The following is a 21,244-nucleotide window of genomic DNA, read 5'->3' as shown; positions in this document are numbered from 1 at the left end:
AGTTACGGGTGGTTAAATTCACGGTCCGGCGCCGACCGATCAAGCAATCCCGGGGGGCTACCAACGCGCGTTCGAGAGGGCTCCTCAAGCTGAAGGGATCCCCCTAATTCGGTGGAGATCCGCCTGCGTGTTCGTGAGATAATGACACCAGTCAACACTTTCACTTCAGTAAGGAGGTCTGTTCTTCAGGCAGAAGTTCGTCTGTGTGTGAAGACGGTAGCGCAAATACGTGAATGAATGTTCCGAAGTGAAATACACTTTAAAGGAATAAAGTTGCAGGCCCGGATTGGCTAATCGGGAGCACCAGGAGCCGGTCTGTTTTGTTTTTTTTGGCCGTGAGGGCAGGTAACGTACTGTCATGCCACTGCTATGGGGTTGAAATAAGTATGCCCGTATTTTAAGGCATCAAAGAAGCGTCCCGTATGAAAGCTATAACACAGTTTGTCCCGTATTTGCAGGCATACGCCATATATGGTGGTCACCAGACCATATGAATAACAAATTCTCAATTGATAATATATCATTATTTACGCGCAAAATATTGTTTTATTTGTGAACGTAGCCGTGTGATGAAGGCTTTGACCAGGCGGAATCCTCTGCCGGCTGCTCCTGTTTCACAGCGAGCAGGACTTGCGCTTACATCCGCGATTTGATTTTTGGCAAATCAGTTTGGGCGAATGCAATTTATTGATCATGAGCCCAACATTTACCAAGGCAGGAAAACATTTAATCTACCTGAGGGGAGACGTCTTTCACTATTGCAAGTTAAGGCTGTTAAATAGAGAAGAAAATATATTTTAAAAATGTAACTTCTAGCGCATTCTTAAACTTGGACCTTATTTTATTGAAGTAGAAATTCAAGCACCAGAAGCAGCCCACACTCAGCCCACAAGTTTTCTTTAATTGAAAAATATCCATTTTCATTCATTCATAGGCTATATGGTTACAATAATAGCCATTTTAGTTAAAACAATTTAAGTACATAGACGTTTCATAAACGTTCAGCTGTTATGCTTTCAAATTTCTTGCCATTTGTACGCAATTTGTTTCACAGTATTTTCACCTCCTAAATTACTATACTATTGTGCTGTCACGATTTTATAATGGTACAATTTACTCAGGCCGATTACTTTTTTTTTTTTGTATGACATTAAAATTCTTTCTAGAATATAGGTTAAGCAAAACAAATGTGATTATTTCTGATAAGTTTTTAACTGCAGGCAGACATGGTACAGTAGGCCTACAAATATTTTGTTGGAGATATGTGAGCAAAAAATAGATAAAAAAATGTATAATAGAAAGTGCAAATGCGGCGCTGAAAAGGCCAGTAAAATAATAATAATAATAATAAAAAAACAAAGCTGTAGAAAAATATAATGAATAACAAGTCTGTAGAGAACAGTGCGCTATTGCAGACTTATATCCTTCTGAAGTTTTAATTACATTATTGTAATAGCTATAGTCAGTCGTGAACTAAAGTGGGCCGCTCTAAGGCATGAAACTCCACGGCTGAAAATGACTCCCACTCCGGCCCTGGTTGAATGGAATTGAATTGAATTAAAGTTGAATAAACTTCAACTTTACTGTTCAGTGCACTGATGTCAGACTCATTTTGGATAATAAAGTTTACTGTTAAATTGTTAAATGCCCTGCCTCCATTACGTATCTTTGTCACGTCATTATAAGTGTTTGATCACCACATTTGAGTGATCATTGCAAAAAATGTGTTTATGTATATATATTCTGTTTATGTATATACTGTATTCTATATATAGTACCAGTCAAATGTTTGGATCCTTGAATGGGAAAGTATAATATACAAAAATAATATATTTTTTAAACTCCCTAATATCGGTATCGGCCCCGAAAAACCCATATCGGTCGGGCTCTAGTTCTCAGTGGCGTCAAAATAAAAGTCCCGCCTCGAAAGCATCGTCCAAAAAGAAAAACTTATCGGCCAATGCCGATATTTGAAAAATGGCAAATATCGGCCGACCACTAGATAGGATACAGACATAAAACCAGTGAAAATTCAATACTTTCCTCTCCTGATTTGATTTGAACAAACTTGAAATTATGACCTGATTATGGACCTGACATTATGTCAAATGTCTATAGACTTCATTACTGACCTTATCACTGTGCTCCATGAATTCTGCAAGATTAAGCAGCGTCTGTGTGACCTCAGCGATATCCTGAGAAGTCAGAGCAAGCTCAATACTGCGTATCAGTTCATCCTGCTGATCTTCACTGAGCTCTGACCAGCATGATAAGAATGCAGCATTAAAAAGATCCCTACAGAGAAGAGAGAACATACGGCTTCAATCATTTTGCATTATGTCATGTCTGTTAATTTTCTTTTTCTGTGTAATTTTCTTTTGTTGTTTGACTAATATTAAGGACACAGGTATATAGGATGTTGTCGCTTTAAGATCTAATGCATGGATCCAATACAATGATACACGTTTGATATTCTCCCAACTGTTGTCAACTGACTTACGTGAACACTTTTAAAACAAATTAACATTTTCGTTTTGTTTTTATTTGTTAAAAGGTTTTTTGTCATCGTTTTTGCCATTCAAAACTGTTTTTTTTTTTTGTTGATGTTGTTCTTGTCTGTGAAAAATGTCTCTGATGAAAACTATGACGAACATTATTTGTCAACGAAATTAACACTGGCCCAAGTTAGCTGTTCTTGGCCAATGCAGACTGCAATGTAAAACAGACTTTAATCAGACATCAAATCATGTTACAAGGTTTTTGCTTATAAGTTATATTATAATTATTTATTTTCTAATATTTTTTGGGCTTTCTGACTTTTTCAATTTTTGTGTTTCTTAATGTTAATTAAAAGTTTATGAAATTTGGTTTAAACTTGGAGATGGTTAGCTTGGTTCATGTCTTTGAATTTTTTATTGGAAAAATTCTTTGGAGAAATTGACTGGGAACATACTCTCAGAATTAAGGGTACTGAAAATGTGGGCAATCACTGACACATCTCTATTAAACTGATGGGTTTCTGAAATGACACTTCAACAGAGAAACAGAGGCAGAGGAGGTAAAGTTTACCTAGCGAGTGGTATATACGTCTGCGCCAGAGACCAGCAGGAGCGCAGGGCAGGTGAAGATGATTCTTTTAGCAAGACCACACTAAGACGTCTTAACCACTCCAGCCAGTCATCTTTGGAGACCTTCCTGGCTGCACCCCATGCCTGCAATCAGCAGAAACAGGACTAATAAACAGACAAAAAGAGGCATGTGAGATCGGTTTAAGTAAGCTCGCCGTCTAATACACAAAGATTTGTCATAACTGATTTCAATAATTGATGTTAGTATGCTAAGCTAATGGCATATATATATAAATATATACTGTATATATATATATATATATATATATAAACTAAAATTAACATTAAGACACCTTTGTGTGTTTTATTTAAAAAAGGAAGACAAAAGCCATAACACTCAAGGCCGTCGAGTCCACTCCTGAATGAATGTTCAATATTTAGGCAACAGATAATTGAATGATGAAGGCAATGTTGGAGAAAAGAGTGGAAAGACCTCTCAGGCAACACCTGTGAATCATTATGACATCTTCACAAATCACAGAGAACAGACAATCCCTTCAGCAGTGTGCCCACAGGACACGTGAATATAATCTCTGTCTGAACAGGATGATCTAGTGTGGTGGTGAAGACAGATGCAGCTATGGCTCAAATCAAACAAAACAGAAAAATTATATTATTCTATTATTATTATTATCTGTTATTCTGGAAGTTTCAAATTTTTTTCAAACTTAGGAACAATTCGAAAATCTTTTTATGAACAGTGAGATTTTATTTAAACATTTCAAGATGTGATAAATGAGCTCATTCGACCATTACACCACACACAACACCATTTTTTTTATTTTTTAAAAAGATGAAAAAAAAGAATATGTTGTGGATGGAGATATCATAAACTAGGTGTTATATACTGATTTGCAAACGTGGAGCTGAAGCTGATTTTTTGGGGGGGATCGGGATGTCTAATATTAATAGAAAGATCGGTCTGCTTCAATATCTACATACTTGTGTGGGCATTCCTTTAATACCAAACTATTATTGGCACATGCAAATGTTAACCACAAACCCTCCAACATGGGAATGTGAAGTTATGAAGGATACATGTCATTCTACAAACCTTTTGTAGAGCAGTTGTGCTGACGTGCAGTTTCTTCATAGGTCCCGATTCGACCGGGCCACTAACCAGAGTGTCACTTTGATTACCACGTAATTGTCTATGCTGAAATATCAGAGGGTCCTCTTCCTCTTCTGCCAAAGTATAGCCCTAAAAATGAGACACACAGGTTAACAAAGACAACACACACACACACACTCACTCACTCACTCACTCACTCACTCTCTCTCTCTCTCTCACACACACACACACACACACACACACACTTCATCAATTCTTGTGCTCACGTTGAAAAAACATGCAGGCACTTGAAAAAGGGCTCCAAAATATGCCAATACTTTCCACAGATAGGAGACATAAATAAGTAAAAGTTTTTTTTGTTGTTTTTTTTTTAACAAAAAGTCTTTTGTATGCACAGTGTAGACCACTAGAAAAAAAGAGTTGCAAGTAAGCTGACTGCAAATTTAGCCTGAATTAAGTCTCCTTTGGGACCAAATGTTAGTTTGTTGATAAACATGCTTACAATAAATTAAAGAGAAAAAAATAGTTTGGTAATTTTTAAAAATAATTTTAATGACAGGTTGTTAAAGAGGTCATATGATGCGTTTGCACATTTTCCTTTTACTTTAGTGTGTTTTGTAGCTGTTTGTGCATGTATAAGTCTACAAAGTTACAAAGCTCAAAGTCTCCCACAAAAGGAATTTTTCTATCTAAAAGAGAAGGCTGATCCAGACCGGCCGAAAACGCCTCGATTGAATTCTCTCTCACATGTCTAAATTACTATGTGGAAATATTTGCATAATACCACCCAAATGGATACGCAAAGCAAGAAGCACTCACTCACTCACTCACTCACTCACTCACTCTCTCTCTCTCTCTCACACACACACACACACACACACTTCATCAATTCTTGTGCTCACGTTGAAAAAACATGCAGGCACTTGAAAAAGGGCTCCAAAATATGCCAATACTTTCCACAGATAGGAGACATAAATAAGTAAAAGTTTTTTTGTTGTTTTTTTTTTAACAAAAAGTCTTTTGTATGCACAGTGTAGACCACTAGAAAAAAAGAGTTGCAAGTAAGCTGACTGCAAATTTAGCCTGAATTAAGTCTCCTTTGGGACCAAATGTTAGTTTGTTGATAAACATGCTTACAATAAATTAAAGAGAAAAAAATAGTTTGGTAATTTTTAAAAATAATTTTAATGACAGGTTGTTAAAGAGGTCATATGATGCGTTTGCACATTTTCCTTTTACTTTAGTGTGTTTTGTAGCTGTTTGTGCATGTATAAGTCTACAAAGTTACAAAGCTCAAAGTCTCCCACAAAAGGAATTTTTCTATCTAAAAGAGAAGGCTGATCCAGACCGGCCGAAAACGCCTCGATTGAATTCTCTCTCACATGTCTAAATTACTATGTGGAAATATTTGCATAATACCACCCAAATGGATACGCAAAGCAAGAAGTCGTGGCTTCAGGTATCACAGTACTGTTGTTGCCGCCATGCCGTGGAGACGCTTTGTGTTTCTACGCGGAAGCAAAAGCACTTTTTTTGGCCTTCCAAAAGTGGACGCAATTAGGAGTCAGCAGTTTCCTGAACCTGGGAGAGCACAAGGCCGGCTGTGCAGAAAGGCTGTTTCTAAAAAATTGAGAAATTGCAACTTTGTTTTCGGACAATCTGCCGCTTCTGAATCAGAACCCGTAAGTATGTTTTATAATTTGCTATTGACTGTTCAAATGCAGAGTTCGGTGAAGTGTAGATTAATGCATATTGTTTGTTACGATCACAAGTGCAGACAGAGATGGATTTATGTTTACAAACGTAGTTTGTTCTCTGAATATAACTGGCGGCACAAAGACATGATTCATAACGTATTCTGCTTCACACAGGACGCTCAAGTAGAGTCCGTTGTGATATAGTAAAACTGCCGAGATTATTAACTATTCTTATAATTGCTTCAGAAGCTAAAACTCACGATTATGGTAAGGGGCGTTACATTTCCGACACGCGCTTGAGATGTTCGGCCAATCACGATGCAATGGGTCAGCTGGCCAATCAGAGCACACAGCGCTTTTCGAAGGAGGGGCTTTGTAGAAATCGATGCAGTTTAGAAACATTGTGCATAGAGGATCTGCAATAATGAACAGTATGTGAAAAATTATGCATTTTTTGAACATTAAAGCATGCTAACATTCTATTACACCCAATACACAAAATAATGAGCTTTGAAAATAGCATCATATGACCCCATTAAAGGAGTGGTTGATTGCGATTTCACTTTTTTAACGTTAGGTAGTGTGTAATGTTGCTGTATGAGTTTAAACAATATCTGCAAAGTTACGACGCTGAAAATTCAATGCAAACGGAGATATCGTCTTTTAAAATTCTGGCAGTTTAATGCCTACAGAAACGGCTCGTAGGGACTACAAGAATTACTTCCCGGGTTTGTGACGTCACAAACCCAGATAAACCCAGCCCCTGGGAACATGTAACAAAAGGGGCGAGGCCAGAGATTATCTTACTATAGGGAGATGAGAGGGTCTGTATTACTTACTATTGGAGAAAGCGTAACGGCTAACTTGGATCACGTGTCCTTTAATAACCAATCACAATACAGCCTTGACGTCATTGAATTTCAGTCAGAGTTGTACGACACTCAATCGCCATTTACAGATCCCATAGGAATGAATGAGAAGTGCCGTAAGCTGAATCCCAACTGTCGCAAAAAGTCAGTGACTTCTCTTATAAACCAGCATTTTTTTCATGGTAAACTCTAAAAATAGTACAATCCAAAAGTAGTGTTTAGTGTAAAACATGTTGAAGATTAGCAGATAGGCTGTCGATTCATTAAATGATAAGCCATTTCCTCTAAAAAAGCTGTTTATTCATCGTAGTGAAGTCTCTCCTCCATTGAAGTCCATAAAAAAAAAACGGCCACTGGTCTCCTTTCCCACTTACTGCCAGACCGGAAGCGTTAGCTTTAGCCGTTGCGCTTTTTCAGCTAATAGTTGCAGGCTTGCCTTCTAGTGGCAAGAGAAAACTATGGGTGCACGTAAAAATATATTCATATATGAATCGCAATTCTGTCTTCTAATGATTCTAATGGATTCACGAGTTTCAAAATGAATGTTCTAAAGCAGCGGTTCTTAATATAGTTCCTCGCGTCCCCCTGCTCTGCACATGCTCTGCATCTCTCTCTCTCTCATTCAGCTCAGCTCCAACAATGAACTGTTCCAATTATACACTTATTTTCACATAGCTATGAGAAGCATTAAACATGGATGCGCGTGCAGTTGCCGTACTGTATTAAAGCTTTAATCAGGATAAAACCGTATATTAAAAGCTAACATAAGCAGTAGCATTTACAAATAACAGCATATTTAAAAGTATGAGACAACAACAAACAAAAAACATACCATTAAAAGCCGTACTTGCACAGGTTCTGCACAATCCTCTTCAATAATATTCTCTGGGTCTCAATCGGCTCAAATTGATAAGCGATATTAACGCATTGTTTACAATACAACTGGAGCACATGCCACTGAGGTAATGGGCGGGACGTTTAGACGTGCACTAGAGGCGATTTAGCCAATCACAACACACTGGACCAGCTAACAATTCAGAGCCCATCGCCTATTTCTGAGGGAGGGGCTTCATAGGAGCAGGAAATGATCAGCGTGTTTAGAGGAGAAGGGACAGAGCGGTGTGGAATAAAGGTCAATTATGTGAAAAATAATGCGTTTTTTTCAAACGAAGCATTAACACATGTTAGTTTGCACCCCATAAACACAATCAAGCCTAGAAAAAAAAAACAGTCAACCACCCCTTTAAAATGCATAAAATAAGGTTTAACAGAATTACCCTGTGTTAAGGTTAAATATTAAGTTTTGGTACCTACGAGTTAATAATTAACAAATATTTTATACAATAAATTGGATATACAAACAAACAGCTTTATGCTATACTTATTTGACATATCAAACATTTCAAGCATATCAACAGCATCTTTTTTTTAATTATGGGACACCAAATATTTAGGTTTTATTGCCGAAAGGGGGCACAAACATGTACATTTCTAAATAAATCATTTCTTCTTCAAAAGAGGGGCAAGAAACTTTTCTTTACACCAGCATTACGTGTCGGTAATTCAATGTCAATAGGAAATATTATGCATGACAAAAACAAAGACAAGATTAGTTTTGGATGCCAAGAGACCATGTGTTGAAACAGGAAGTCTGGGTTCACTAGCAAAGAATGAGTGGTGGTTCACACAGGGGGCCAAATGCAGGAAACAGAGGCAGGCTTCTCCACCAGAACACAAGAGGTGGTTTGTTTCAGACAAGCTCCTCTAACACAAACTGGACTGAATTGCCATCAGGGACCTAGTCTATGTGGAAAAATTATGATTTTGCAAAGAAACATTATGCATGCAGGCATGGAGAGGGCGGGATGCTGACCTTGACGATTCGACAGATGAGAACATCGTAGCGCTGGTGATTGATGCGGTGTTTTAACATCACTTTGTTCACCATAGGGATAAAGATCTGGTACTGTGAAAGAGAAATATGCAGACATATTCTTTTTCATATGAATAGTAACTTTCACAACACAGCAAAAATCTATTATGATATTAAACAAACAACTTTATTTAAAAAGTAAAAAAATGTATATGAATATTAATGAAATTAAAGCAATTACATCTAGCCTTCAAGTACTTCTCAATTAAGAAAACACTGCTTCATGTTTTTTTTTTATATCAGTAACAAAAGCAAAAAGAAAAAAAGTCAGTCAGATACAGCACGTGTAGCGAATTAAGTCAGTACTTAGTACTAATATTGTAGACATTAGTATCATTACTTCTTTTTATTTTAATATCAATTTAGTATAAGTACTTCTGACATTCTCTATGAGGAGCAAAACAAGCATACTGTAATGATTATTTTGATTCCATGCAGTAGAATAAAATGCTTTTGAGTGCTGGGAGTGAATGCGTGCACATGTGTGTACATGTGACTAAACCCCATCAACTAGTAAGTACACAAATAAAGTGTTGCTCCTCTAAACACAGGAAACTGATGATTGTGGCCTGCAGTGATCAAAGGAATCAGAACTTGTGTCTGGTGCTCATGATGGCAACATGTTGAGTGGTAATTCTAAGAGGGTTTTAGGAGGGTTTTTTTCATCCCTCTCTCTGATTGGAAGCCTTTTTGTGCATTAGAGAGAGACACTAGGCAGTTACTCCAGACCACAAGTTCATGACATCAAATTATGGGAATTATTTTCAAAAAGCTATTAAACTATTTTGACTAAACTTTCAGATCATACTACAATATTTAAACTAGGCTTTGAGCTTGTACCTTTTTGCCAAGTTGAAAGACCAGTGAGGACAGTGTGTCCATGGATGTGTTTCGCAGCTCTGGAGTAACGTCGAGAGCGCGCACAATGGGGTGAATAATTCTGGAGGCATAATCCGTGAAGTCCAATGACTCAGTCAGGCGATCTAAAGTCTCCAAGGCAACCCTGAACACACACACAAAAAAATAAATAAATAAATGTGAATAAAACATGTATTGGTGACAGTAGACTGATAATATCGGCCAGTTCTTACAGAACTTCTTATAGATTTTTTTTCTCCACTTTTTTAGTGTTAATTTTATTGCTAATATAATTATTTGGCTTTGGTATATTAATAGCTTTCAAAAAACATTTGAATCAGTAGAGTAGACACAGTCTGACTGTATTTACTGAGTTTCCCAAGAAACACATCTGCACAGCCAACAAACTCAAACACATTAATAAATTACAATCCATGTCTACCTTTCTCTTGAAAATTCTTTCTTAAACTCAGCTCAACACTTTATCAGTAAAACAATAGGGATCAAACACAGATTCTTGTCTGTTAAAAAGGTTTCGCTGAGAGTAATGACAGAGTAACAGCTGGCCAAAGCCGCTGTGTTAATGTGATCCTGTCTTCATAGAGTCTGGGGTTACCTGTTCACATCCATCTTTACCACTGCTGCGAAAACAATTTCACTACCTCACCTGACCTACGCTTACTCTTCAAGTAAATGTGAACTCAAAATTGAACCCATCTTAATATGTTCTTGATTTCATTGTTCCTTAGTTGTTCATTCACATTATTCCAAAAACAAACAAACAATCTCTGAAACAATTTTTATGAATGGAAAAACAAAATTCCCCTTTCAACTGCTAATAAACACTAACAGAAAATTAAAGTGCTATGAACTGTATATTTTGTGTATATCATACTGAATTGTTTCAGAAATGAAAACATAAGACAGACAAAGTCAACCTAAGAACACACAAAATACAGTTTAAAATTATATAAATATTTATTGCAAAAAGTTATCCAATACCAACTGTACCTGGGTGAAAATGTATTTGCAGTATCTGTTCAGCTGGACTAGACCAGACCTGACTATTGCCAGTCCTGTTCATTATCTTCAATTGGAAAAAAACCTTCCCAGAAGTGACTGACCTTCTAAAATTCCTCCAAGAGCACAACGACGACTCATCCAGGAAGTCACAAAAGACAACATGGAAAGAACTGCAGGCCTCTCTTGCATCAATAAATGTCACTGTTCATTATGGCTCATCTGAATTTTGCCAAAACATACCTTGATGACCTCAAATGATTTGGGAGAATGTATGGTGGTGGCAGTGTGCTGATGAGGGGAAGCTTTGCTGGTTTAGGGCCTGTGTAACTTGCAATAATTGAGGGAAACATGGATTCTGCTCTCTATCAGAAAATCCTAAAAGAGCATGCAATCAAGACAATGCAGCAAGACAAAGATTCAAAGCATTGGAGTACGTCCACTTCTGAATGGCTCAAAAAAAGCAAAAATAAAGATTTGGAGTGACCTAGTCAAAGTCATGACCCAATTAAACCCAATAGTGATGCTATGGCAGGACCTTAAACAGGCAGTTCATGCTGAAAAATCCCTCCAATGAGACCAAACTAAAGCAGTTCTGTAAAGAAGAGTGGGACAAAATTCTGCCACAGCGCTGTGAAAGACTGATCGGAAGTGTTTGACTGCAGCTAATGCTGCTAAAGTTGGCTCAAACATATTTAAAGTTTAAGGAGGCAATTCGTTTTTTCACATAGGTGTTGGCTAACTTTTTGAAGAAAAAAACCCCAATACATTAAAAAAAAACTATGCTGTATTTCATTATAAAGATCTATAACAATTTAATATGAAATATACAGAAAAAAACAGAAGAAATTAGGATTGGGTCAAATACATTTTCACAGCACTGTAAATATTTAGGTTTTATTTCAGAAAGCCGTTTCATTCAAGTGTGGCTCCATTCTGATAAGGAACAGCCATTTTCACTGTTTCCAATCAATTCCTTAAGAAATAAAAGCAACCCGTCACCTTACATTCTCTTTCTGAATTAATATATCCTGTTTTACTTGTGATATTACAGCAATAAAATAGGTTGTGAGTGGTGATTTATGTTGACTTCAAGCAAAAGCTATATAGTCAAAAATACTCTTTTATAAGAAGTATAGAGTATTAAGTAAAAACTGTCATCCATACATCATACCAAGTACTTCAGCTATACACAGTTAATGTTTACTTTCGCTACTTCACTGGTTTGAATAACACTTGTTTTAAAGGAAATGCATTTCTTAGGGAGCTTGAGCAGAGCAGAAGATTTTCATACTGACTTGCGGGCCTGCAGGGGGACATCAGGGGCATCGAACAGTTTCACTACGGGTGGCAGCAGTAGGTGGAGGTAGTCATCCAGGTTAGCTCCAAACAGCTGGATGGCCATGAGCAGCTAGGAGACATAAGGAAGAAGTTTGCCTGAAAACTGTGAAAGTGGTGCATCAAGAAAAACAGTACATCTCCGCCAAAACCTGTTAAATGAATCAGAGCCATTGCATAGCAACGGGCACACAGTGATCCACAGTATATAAATACATAATAGAAAATTGATTTATTATTGAGTTATTGAAAAAAAGATCACATTTTTGAAGAGTCATGCACATAGCAATGAACACATTAATCATAAAAATAAAAAAAACACTCATCTTCTTGGCCTCCTTTTATTATTAAAGCTGAACAAAAATAAAGATACCCAAAGTGACTTAGAAAAGAGGAATACATCTAAAGCTAAAAGAAAAGGTAGAATGCATTAGAAACAAAAAAATGCAGTGAGTGAGGTTTAGTGGAGGGCTAGTCACAGACCCCACACAACTTAAACTTGGCTTATTTTCTCCTTTGCAGTAAATGTATAAAGTGACTGGAATGCTACAATGCAAATATATATATATATATATATAAATAAATAAACAAACTTCAATAGTACTTAAAAACAGACTTCATTTATGCAAAAAATAATTAGTATTATTTTTATATGAAATGTGACTCAAGAATATTTTTCCAACTGCAATCAATAATACAAAATGACAAAAAAAAGAAAGAAAAAAAAAAACTGAAATATTGCTACGAGGTGGCCACTTAAACATATTTGTTTTAGATGCTCTGGGGAAGCACAGTCAAAATCTAGACAGAGCAGCTCACGTGAATGACTTTTGTTTTCTTATCTGTCCTGCAACAACTGGCAGGCAGTTTAAGAGCTCCTTCAGGGTGACCTCAGTGCTCCCAGTGACGCAGACGGTGGTTATGGGTTCCCCAGAGAGAGAGGACTCATGTGGCTGTAGGGCTGAATAACTTGAGTGGGATATGTGGGTTTGGCCAGTAGCTACACACATCTGTCAGGGGCTGTAGACTGGCGGAGAAGACGTCTAATGATTGAGGAGCTCTGGGAAGACTTTCTTTTGAAGTGTGAAGGAGGATTTTCACAGGTCACAGTCTGGCCAGGAACACAAATATATATATATATATAATTTGCTGCAAATTAGCTTGATTTATTACATGTTTTTAGGGAATACCTGGCTGACTCTGAGGCATTCTGTGCATAATATATATATATATATATATATATATATATATATATATATATATATATATATATAAAATGTTTTTTTTAAGGGATCTAAAATTAATAATAAACTGTTGTCCAGGGCAACCGATTTTCTATACTCATACAGTATCATTCAACTCTCTACGCATCCAATTCACACGGACCACCACAGATAGATTACATAGATTCTTACACAAAATGCAAAACTTCAGAGGATTTAACAGCTGGATTTGTTAATGTTTGCAAGGTTCATGGAATTAATTATTTATTATATATTCAAACACTCATTTAAATTAAATGCATATAATGAGTGTGAATGAGAAAGATTTTGCCTTTCGATTACTAATAACAAAAAGACAAATGCTATATTAGTTTTTTATATTTGTTTAATCTGTGAATATTCACTAGTCTGTGAATGCAAAAAAGAATGTATGCTAAAACTGTTCTGAAATACAGATCATCAGATGACCTAAATTCAGACAGAAGCCTAAATTCGTCAGAGGAGCGCGTAAGAAGGTTTTATATGAGATGAGATCATTTGACACCCGAAGGTGAACTCGACACATACTAAAATAATGTGAAACAGGTGACACAGACAGCAGGCATGAGATTCTTTCACACATTGAATCTGGTAAATTGCGGTAAAATATCCAGATCAACGTTTCCGGTAAAAACACATATGTGACCCTGGAGCACAAAACCAGACTTAAAGGGGTAGTTCACCCAAAAATGAAAATGTTATGTTTATCTGCTTACCCCTAGGGCATCCAAGATGTAGGTGACTTTGTTTCTTCAGTAGAACACATTTGATGATTTTTAACTCCAACCGTTGCAGTCTATCAGTCGTATAATGCATGGCAATGGGGGTAAGCAGATAAACATCCAATTTTCATTTTTGGGTGAACTATCCCTTTAAGTAGCTGGGGCATATTTGTAGCAATAGCCAAAAATACATTGTACGGGTCAAAATTATAGATTTTTCTTTTATGCCAAAAATCATTAGGATATTAAGTAAAGATCATTTTCCATGAAGATATTTTGTAAATGTCCTACCATAAAAATATAAAAACTTCATTTTTGATTAGTAAAATGCATTGCTAAGAACTTCATTTGGACAACTTTAAAGGCGATTTTCTCAATATTTAGATTTTTTTGCACCCTCAGATTCCAGATTTTCAAATAGTTGTATCTCAGCCAAATATTGTCCTATCCTTACAAACCATACATCAATGGAAAGCTTATTTATTCAGCTTCCATGTGATGTATAAATCTCAATTTCGAAAAATTGACACTTAAGACTGGTTTTGTGGTCCAGGGTCACAAATGTGCTATTCGCACAAGCAACAGTGTTTTATCTTTTTACTGCTAAAATACCATTCACACATTAGAACCAAAATATTGGTAAACTCTGTGATGTCCATCAACAGAAATGACCTTTAAACACTGTGCCATTTTCTTCATACACCCAGATGACGAGAAGTGCTTTAGTTTTTTTACTTGTGAGTGACAGATATAAGGGGCTGATCTCACAGACTGCATTTTTGCTTTTACAAATGAGAGATGCTGCTCAACAGTATTCAACACAGAGACGCTGAAGAATGGAAAAGAAGACTGGGTCTCGAGATGTGACTCATCTAACAGCGAGACACAGTACAGTGGTCAAAGATGCCCATCTAGGATATGTTAATTTAGAAAAACAATTAAAATTATTACTGTAAACAGCACTGTAATCTCCTCAGCTCTTGGCAAAACTTTATGATTGGCCAAAAGCAAAATTAAGTGAACTCATCCAGACCTCGTATATACTCACATCAGTTGTTCACACATAGCATCATAATGGTAATTTACTGATAATGTTACAAGTTATAGTCCCAGAAAACTGCCAGAACTGACTTACTGGTATTTTTCTAAAGGTCCTGTTCACACATGATCTCTTATGGTAATTTACAAATGAAACTCCATTCACTAGAATCTCTGGATACCTAGTCTGACTTTCATGAATCATAACAACACCTATTTATGCTGCTTACGTCACAGACAGTTTAGTAAGTCTGACAGACAGACAACAACAAGGCTTATCAGCGCACCGATCTGATTGGCTATTTGCGTTGTCACTTCTTTATCTCTTGTAAAATCAATTTGATTTTTGTCACAATGCAGTTTCAAAATGATTCTAAATGCATCTAAATTTTTCAGCAACAGCTTCATGGACAATTCTTTGCCAAGTTCGAACAGCTCCGTGAAGCCCCATCAGAACAATCGATCAAAACATTAACAAAATTCATTATCAATTCATTTTCAAGCTGTGCAGTGCAACCTTCATTAGTGACTTGACTGAAATAGCTAAAGGTAGGGTAGGCCATTTTGGAAAGGCTATTTTGTTACTAAACTTAAATTTTGTATTCTAACTTAAAGGCACAATATGTAAGATTTTTTTTATTAAAATATCCAAAAACCACTAGAACAGTGTTATATATTTTGCTGACTTGTGTACTTACATTATCCCAAATGTTTCAAAGAATGTTTCAATCCAGAGAAATAAGCAATTTTAACTAGTGACACGGACCGTGTTCATAGTGTCGCCTGCCAATGATGTCATAACCCCTCGATTTCTGGTTTTGTTTTGTAGAAAACATGGAAACACCAAAGACGCTTTAATATGTTGTGCGTTTTAATAGACCGGTGACGACCGCACAGAGTAGCAATAAAACAGAACTTTCAAATGTATCTAGTATGATAAAACAGCGCTGCTTTTTTCCCCCACATACGCACGACCGGAAGAAGCGGAAGCGGTCGGCTGTGGCATAATAAAAGCTCCGATGCTTTCAAGATGTGTGTCACGCTCGTTCAGCGGCCTCATTTCGCTTCAACGGCTTTCAGCCGCCCCCTGCTTCATTTTACTACATTAATAACTCATTAGCTCATCCATGAACATGATTTCTGCCCGAGTCCCGTCGGATTGCATCGGCTGTGGGGATGAAGACCACAACTCCCATGATTCCACACTCAGTCCCTGCGTCATCAAACTACGCCTTTGTCTCTGTTTATTTTGAATACGCGCCCTCTAGTGGCGAAAATTACATATTGTGCCTTTAAATATTATCAAAATTCGAATTATATTCGAATTTATAATGCATAATTTCACTTAGGGTGAAGAAAAGCTTTTGGCTTCTCTCCTGAGGCTACAAGAGGGCGCATCAAGCAAAATATTACTAATGCACTTTTATTCAAAGCATAAGAAAACATGACTATCTGTGAAAAAAGTGCATAATGTTTAAAATAATGTTTATAAACCAATTATAATGAATTAAGTTACTTAAACAGCTATAAACAAAACAGCATCATGTACAGTGGGGCAAAAAAGTATTTAGTCAGCCACCAATTGTGCAAGTTCTCCAACTTAAAAAGATGAGAGGCCTGTAATTTTCATCATAGGTATACCTCAACTATGAGAGACAAAATGAGAAAAAAAATCCAGAAAATCACATTGTAGGATTTTTAAAGAATTGGTAAATTCCTCTGTAAAATAAGTATTTGGTCACCTACAAACAAGCAAGATTTCTGGCGTGAGCTGGCAGGGCTGGATGTCTGTGGAATGTCTGCGACATACTGGCACACTTGTGGGAACACCAGAGAGAGAGAGGCACAAGGCAAATGCAGGTACGTACAGAGGTGTTAAGCTATCTCTAAGGGGATAGCTATCTCTAAGGGGATAGTGTAGGGTATGAATAGCTAAATTCTTTAAAAATCCTACAATGTGATTTTCTGGATTTTTTTTCTAATTTTGTCTCTCATAGTTGAGGTATACCTATGATGAAAATTACAGGCCTCTCTCATCTTTTTAAGTGGGAGAACTTGCACAATTGGTGGCTGACTAAATACTTTTTTTTCCCCACTGTATGTATGTATGCATAGTTTAATGCAAAGGGCCGAAAGTAAATTTTTCATTTAAAAACACAAGTTGCAATGGGATGGGGAAAAACCCGCGCCATAATTCTCGAGATATGTTTTTTCAAAGTTAACTTGCATTAATTGTACATGGCTTTCTAAACATGTGGCTCTTTTGTGCGAGATGTGAGTGCAGCGGTGATAGATGTCTCTCTAGAAAATGCACGAAATACAGTATGTGTTCTGTGTGTACGGTTTGGTTTACGTTTTGACGTAAACAAGATCTTCTCCGCATTGATGTTCTCTTTTTCCACGATATTTGTCATTAACTACACAGCAGCGCCGCATCTAGTGGCTTCAAATGGATAGGCTAACAAAAACATTATAATGCAACGACACTTATATCGTCATTGCATCTCGTGCGCCACTGATAAGGCTGCCTCCTTAATGCACACCTAAAATTCGAATGCAACGTTTCTGCATTCGAATGTGGATTTATATTTAAAATTCGACGAATATTCGAAATTCAATTTTTTTTGGCAGCCCTAGAATGGTCTATCGTAATCCTCTGACCAAGGAATATGATTGGACAAACATTTTATGGTCCTACGCATTTCACAGACGATATACATATAAATAAATTTTGACCACTTAACTTAGTGATTGCTATTGGGATGTGAAGAGACTTTCAACAAGCTTAACAAAAAATGTTTTTGAACCAAATCACCCACCCTGCCTTTAAAGTAGAAGAGAAACATAAGTTGCTCAAAACACTGTGCTGCTAAATGTGATTAAGGTGTTTTCCACAAGGATACAACTTGTGTTTGAGACTACTGTTTACTGTTGTTATAATGTATTTCCATTTTGCAAAACAGCCCATCTCAACATTAAGTCAGTGATAAAAATGCCTTTGTCATTGTTGAAGTTGTACTCAGTAAGTTTGCGTACATGAAACCGGCTCTTTCTTCCCTGTAGTACCAGTGGTATTTGAGCCTGTACTGACGCCTGTTACCCTAGATGCATGCAGTTTATTTACTTACTGCTGCTTCACACCGAAGCTGTTTATTTTTCTTTTATTCCATTCTTTTTCAACTTTGTTTTCCTCTGTTTCCTACTACAGACATTTATATTAATTTGGATTCAATTTCAGTTACATTTCATACATTGTTGGTGGTTCATGATGGCTGTTGCATTTGACCAGTCTGCAGTGAGTTTTAAGTGTTAGATGTGCTACTTTAACACTCGTATCAGAGTGTGCATATACCTTGATAGTGACGCTACGTCCAGGGCTGTTATCGTGCATGAAGACCCGCAGCATATGTGGGATGAGCTGTGGCAGATAGAGTTTGAATTCTCCGCCTAGAGCCACCACAATCTGCTCGATCAGCAAAATAATGGTGTTCTGCATTGGGTTGTTTGGAGTCCAGTATTCCTGCAGAAGAGAAAACACAGTATCCCAGTGTTCCTTACATGACCAAGATCCACTCCATCTTCCATATACTTCATTAAACAACTACTCAGTAGAGACATTATGTATGATACCAGTTCACTGGCTCATTACGGTTTAGGAAGCAAGTTATCAATTTAGTGGTCTGACTAATCCAGTTTGACACAATGTTCATTTTAGCATTCATTCAACAAAGTGCAATAGAAAATTGTGTTGAATATGTCAATATATTGCTGCATATAATAATATGTTGTTATTATACTGTTATTATCTTATTTTGCAGCACCCAGGTTTTCTCTGTCATTATATACAACAAACAAATTCACTAACTAATTAAAGTAAGTTAATTACCAAATAACAGTAACAAATAATTCAATAAATATATATTTTAGTGTTATGGCACCGTAAGTTCAACTGTGGTGTTAAATAGCAGCGAAAAAAAAAGAGTAGAATTGGGAGTAGTGATGATGCAAGTGGAAAGAGTGAATAAAGCACCTTCATAAAGCAGCCAATATTCTCTACTGGTTGAGTACTAAGAGAGCCACAAATGGACAAAGTGTCAAAGACACTAGGTCCTGCAATTAGTTTTATATGGGCTTTGAAGTACCCGTTTCAGGCTGCAGGGCGACAGCAGGGGTCAAAACAAAAGAAACAAGTCTTTGTCTAGTCCACTAATTGGGACTAACACGCCCTGATTTTTAGCACAAAAGAACTGCACAGAAACGATGATGAGAAAAGACAAAAACATTTTTAACAAGCATTTTTAAGGGTATCAAGTGCACATTTTTGTTTTTGTGGCCTAATACTTTGTTTTAGAGGAGAATCAAGAAGATGTGTGAACAAGTCTCTCACCCGGATCAGTGTGAAGATGTCATCCATGTATGGCCGGATGTGGATCTTGACGAAGCACACAACCATGCCCATCTGCTGGAAAAGGAACTGAAGAAAAAAGATGAAAATAAGAGAGACGCAAAGGGATGACAGGAGAGGTACAACCAAAACTTCTAAAATCAGAAATACTGTACGATTTAACTTTACTGTCAGACAAAGTCTGAAATTTATCTCCATCGTTACACGGGTATAGAATTTTTATTTTTAATATAAAATTCTATAATTTTAGAAAATCAAAATTAAATCAACTGATCAAATAATAAATACAATTTTCAAAATGGCAGCTCAAATGATGAATCTAATATTAAATTGAATTTTATTTTCTAATTTGATGAAGCACTAACTAGAACAAAAATAAAATGAAATACAATGTTTGTGTTTGATATTTAATTGATCAATCTAGTGTTCAAATGATAAATCAACTGTTTAAAATAAAACAAATTACAAATCAATTGCTCAAACGGACAATGCACAGGGACCAAAGTGGCTGGACCAGGCCCCCTCGGGGCGCCAACAAAAGTTAGGAAGACCATCTCACAATATTCCCATGTAGACCATGTTCTTAAATAATCCTGTAGAATCTAGTGACTTATTCCACTTAGACTACTTCACACTTGCTTCCTTATATTGAGTCTACTGGAGCTTGACACAAAGCAAATATGATGATTTAATGAAATTCAAGGTTTGAGAAATTTTACTGTACCAATTATTTATAGACCCTAGAACTTAACATAAAACTAACAAGCCTGCATTCTTTTGAGAAATCTTGTAAAACCCGGCTCATAAGAGTTGTTTGTTTGTGAACTGGACAACACTGGTTGCACTTCGTTTTTGATTAATTATGATGAATGTTGTTACGTCTCGGGTTCAGGAGAATAACATAAATAAAGGTCTTTACGCCGGACTGCTTGTATTCTTTCTTTTTATTTATTATTATTTTTTATTTTTATGTTCAATAGACACCATCAGCTTCAGCACACAACATCAAAAAGGAAGCAAATGGGCTTCAGGGTTGGGCCAAGGACAAAATAACAAACAAAACTGAATCTACCTTTTCCAGAAGAAAACTTACTACCCTAAAAAAAGAAAAAGTCTAAACAAAAATACAGGGACTGAATAGGAAAGTAAATGAATGGTTAATGGTGGGGAATGTTAGAAGTGATAATGCACTAATTACAAGAAAGTATCACTAGCTGCACAAAACATCATGGTACTCAGTTAAAAAACACAGCAGTAGAAACTGACTTCTGAAGCAGCAAAGCAGGTAAAATATTGATCCTCAGAAGTTGTTATATGCAACCAGCCTAGCCAACCATACCATGACCATGTTTGATTGAGTGACTTGTCTTTTATGATGTCAATTTGAGCATTTGATTTATCATTTGAGAACTGATTAAAAGTTTAATTTTGACAGGTTTATACTGAATTGATAATGAAAATGAAATATCAAAACTAATTAGATATTGAAGTTTCACAAGATAAACTCTGTTGTTGTTTTGACAAAGCCAAAACTTTAAATAGTCTGAAAAAAGAAAGTCAGAGAAAGAGGAATAAAAATGCAACCATGTTGTAAGGCATTGCTAGCATGATGTAGAATTTTGGTAGCTTGTTTTAAAAAAGTTAAGCAGGTTGCTGGTGTTTTAGCGTTTACCTAAGCATGATGATAGTCATGTACGCTAAGTGTGATGACTCGTGTTTTTAATACGAGTTCCATTTTTAAAAGTTGCTTTGTGTATTCCAGGCTTAAGTGAAAACAACCTCAAGGTATGACTTGAGTTTGGTAGATATAGGAGTTAAATTAGAATAAATAAATAAGAATAAGTTTAAACTGCAATCTTTGCCAACTCAACAATGTTTAATTTTATTATTGCAGTTTATGCT

The 21,244-nt window shown here is 36.4% G+C and overlaps 1 protein-coding gene across 1 annotated transcript in view; it reads right to left on the bottom strand.

Annotated features, from left to right (window-relative positions):
* Window positions 1–21,244, bottom strand: part of LOC107564227 (serine/threonine-protein kinase mTOR) — a 181,439-nt gene that overhangs the window by 128,271 nt on the left and 31,924 nt on the right. The window contains exons 20-27 of the mRNA XM_016249242.1: window positions 19,325–19,411; window positions 18,290–18,457; window positions 11,876–11,988; window positions 9,540–9,702; window positions 8,640–8,732; window positions 4,183–4,329; window positions 3,070–3,212; window positions 2,133–2,295 (exon numbers count right to left, since the gene is read on the bottom strand). Of these exons, the coding sequence (XP_016104728.1) occupies window positions 2,133–2,295; window positions 3,070–3,212; window positions 4,183–4,329; window positions 8,640–8,732; window positions 9,540–9,702; window positions 11,876–11,988; window positions 18,290–18,457; window positions 19,325–19,411 (1,077 nt within the window). The remainder of the gene's footprint in view (window positions 1–2,132; window positions 2,296–3,069; window positions 3,213–4,182; window positions 4,330–8,639; window positions 8,733–9,539; window positions 9,703–11,875; window positions 11,989–18,289; window positions 18,458–19,324; window positions 19,412–21,244) is intronic.

This window comes from Sinocyclocheilus grahami, unplaced genomic scaffold (genome assembly GCF_001515645.1).
Source record: "Sinocyclocheilus grahami isolate Dianchi unplaced genomic scaffold, SAMN03320097.WGS_v1.1 scaffold917.1, whole genome shotgun sequence".
NCBI classification, from domain to species: Eukaryota; Metazoa; Chordata; class Actinopteri; order Cypriniformes; family Cyprinidae; genus Sinocyclocheilus; species Sinocyclocheilus grahami.
The sequence above is the reverse complement of the archived record's forward strand: the minus strand, read 5'-3'. Positions and strand labels throughout refer to the sequence as shown.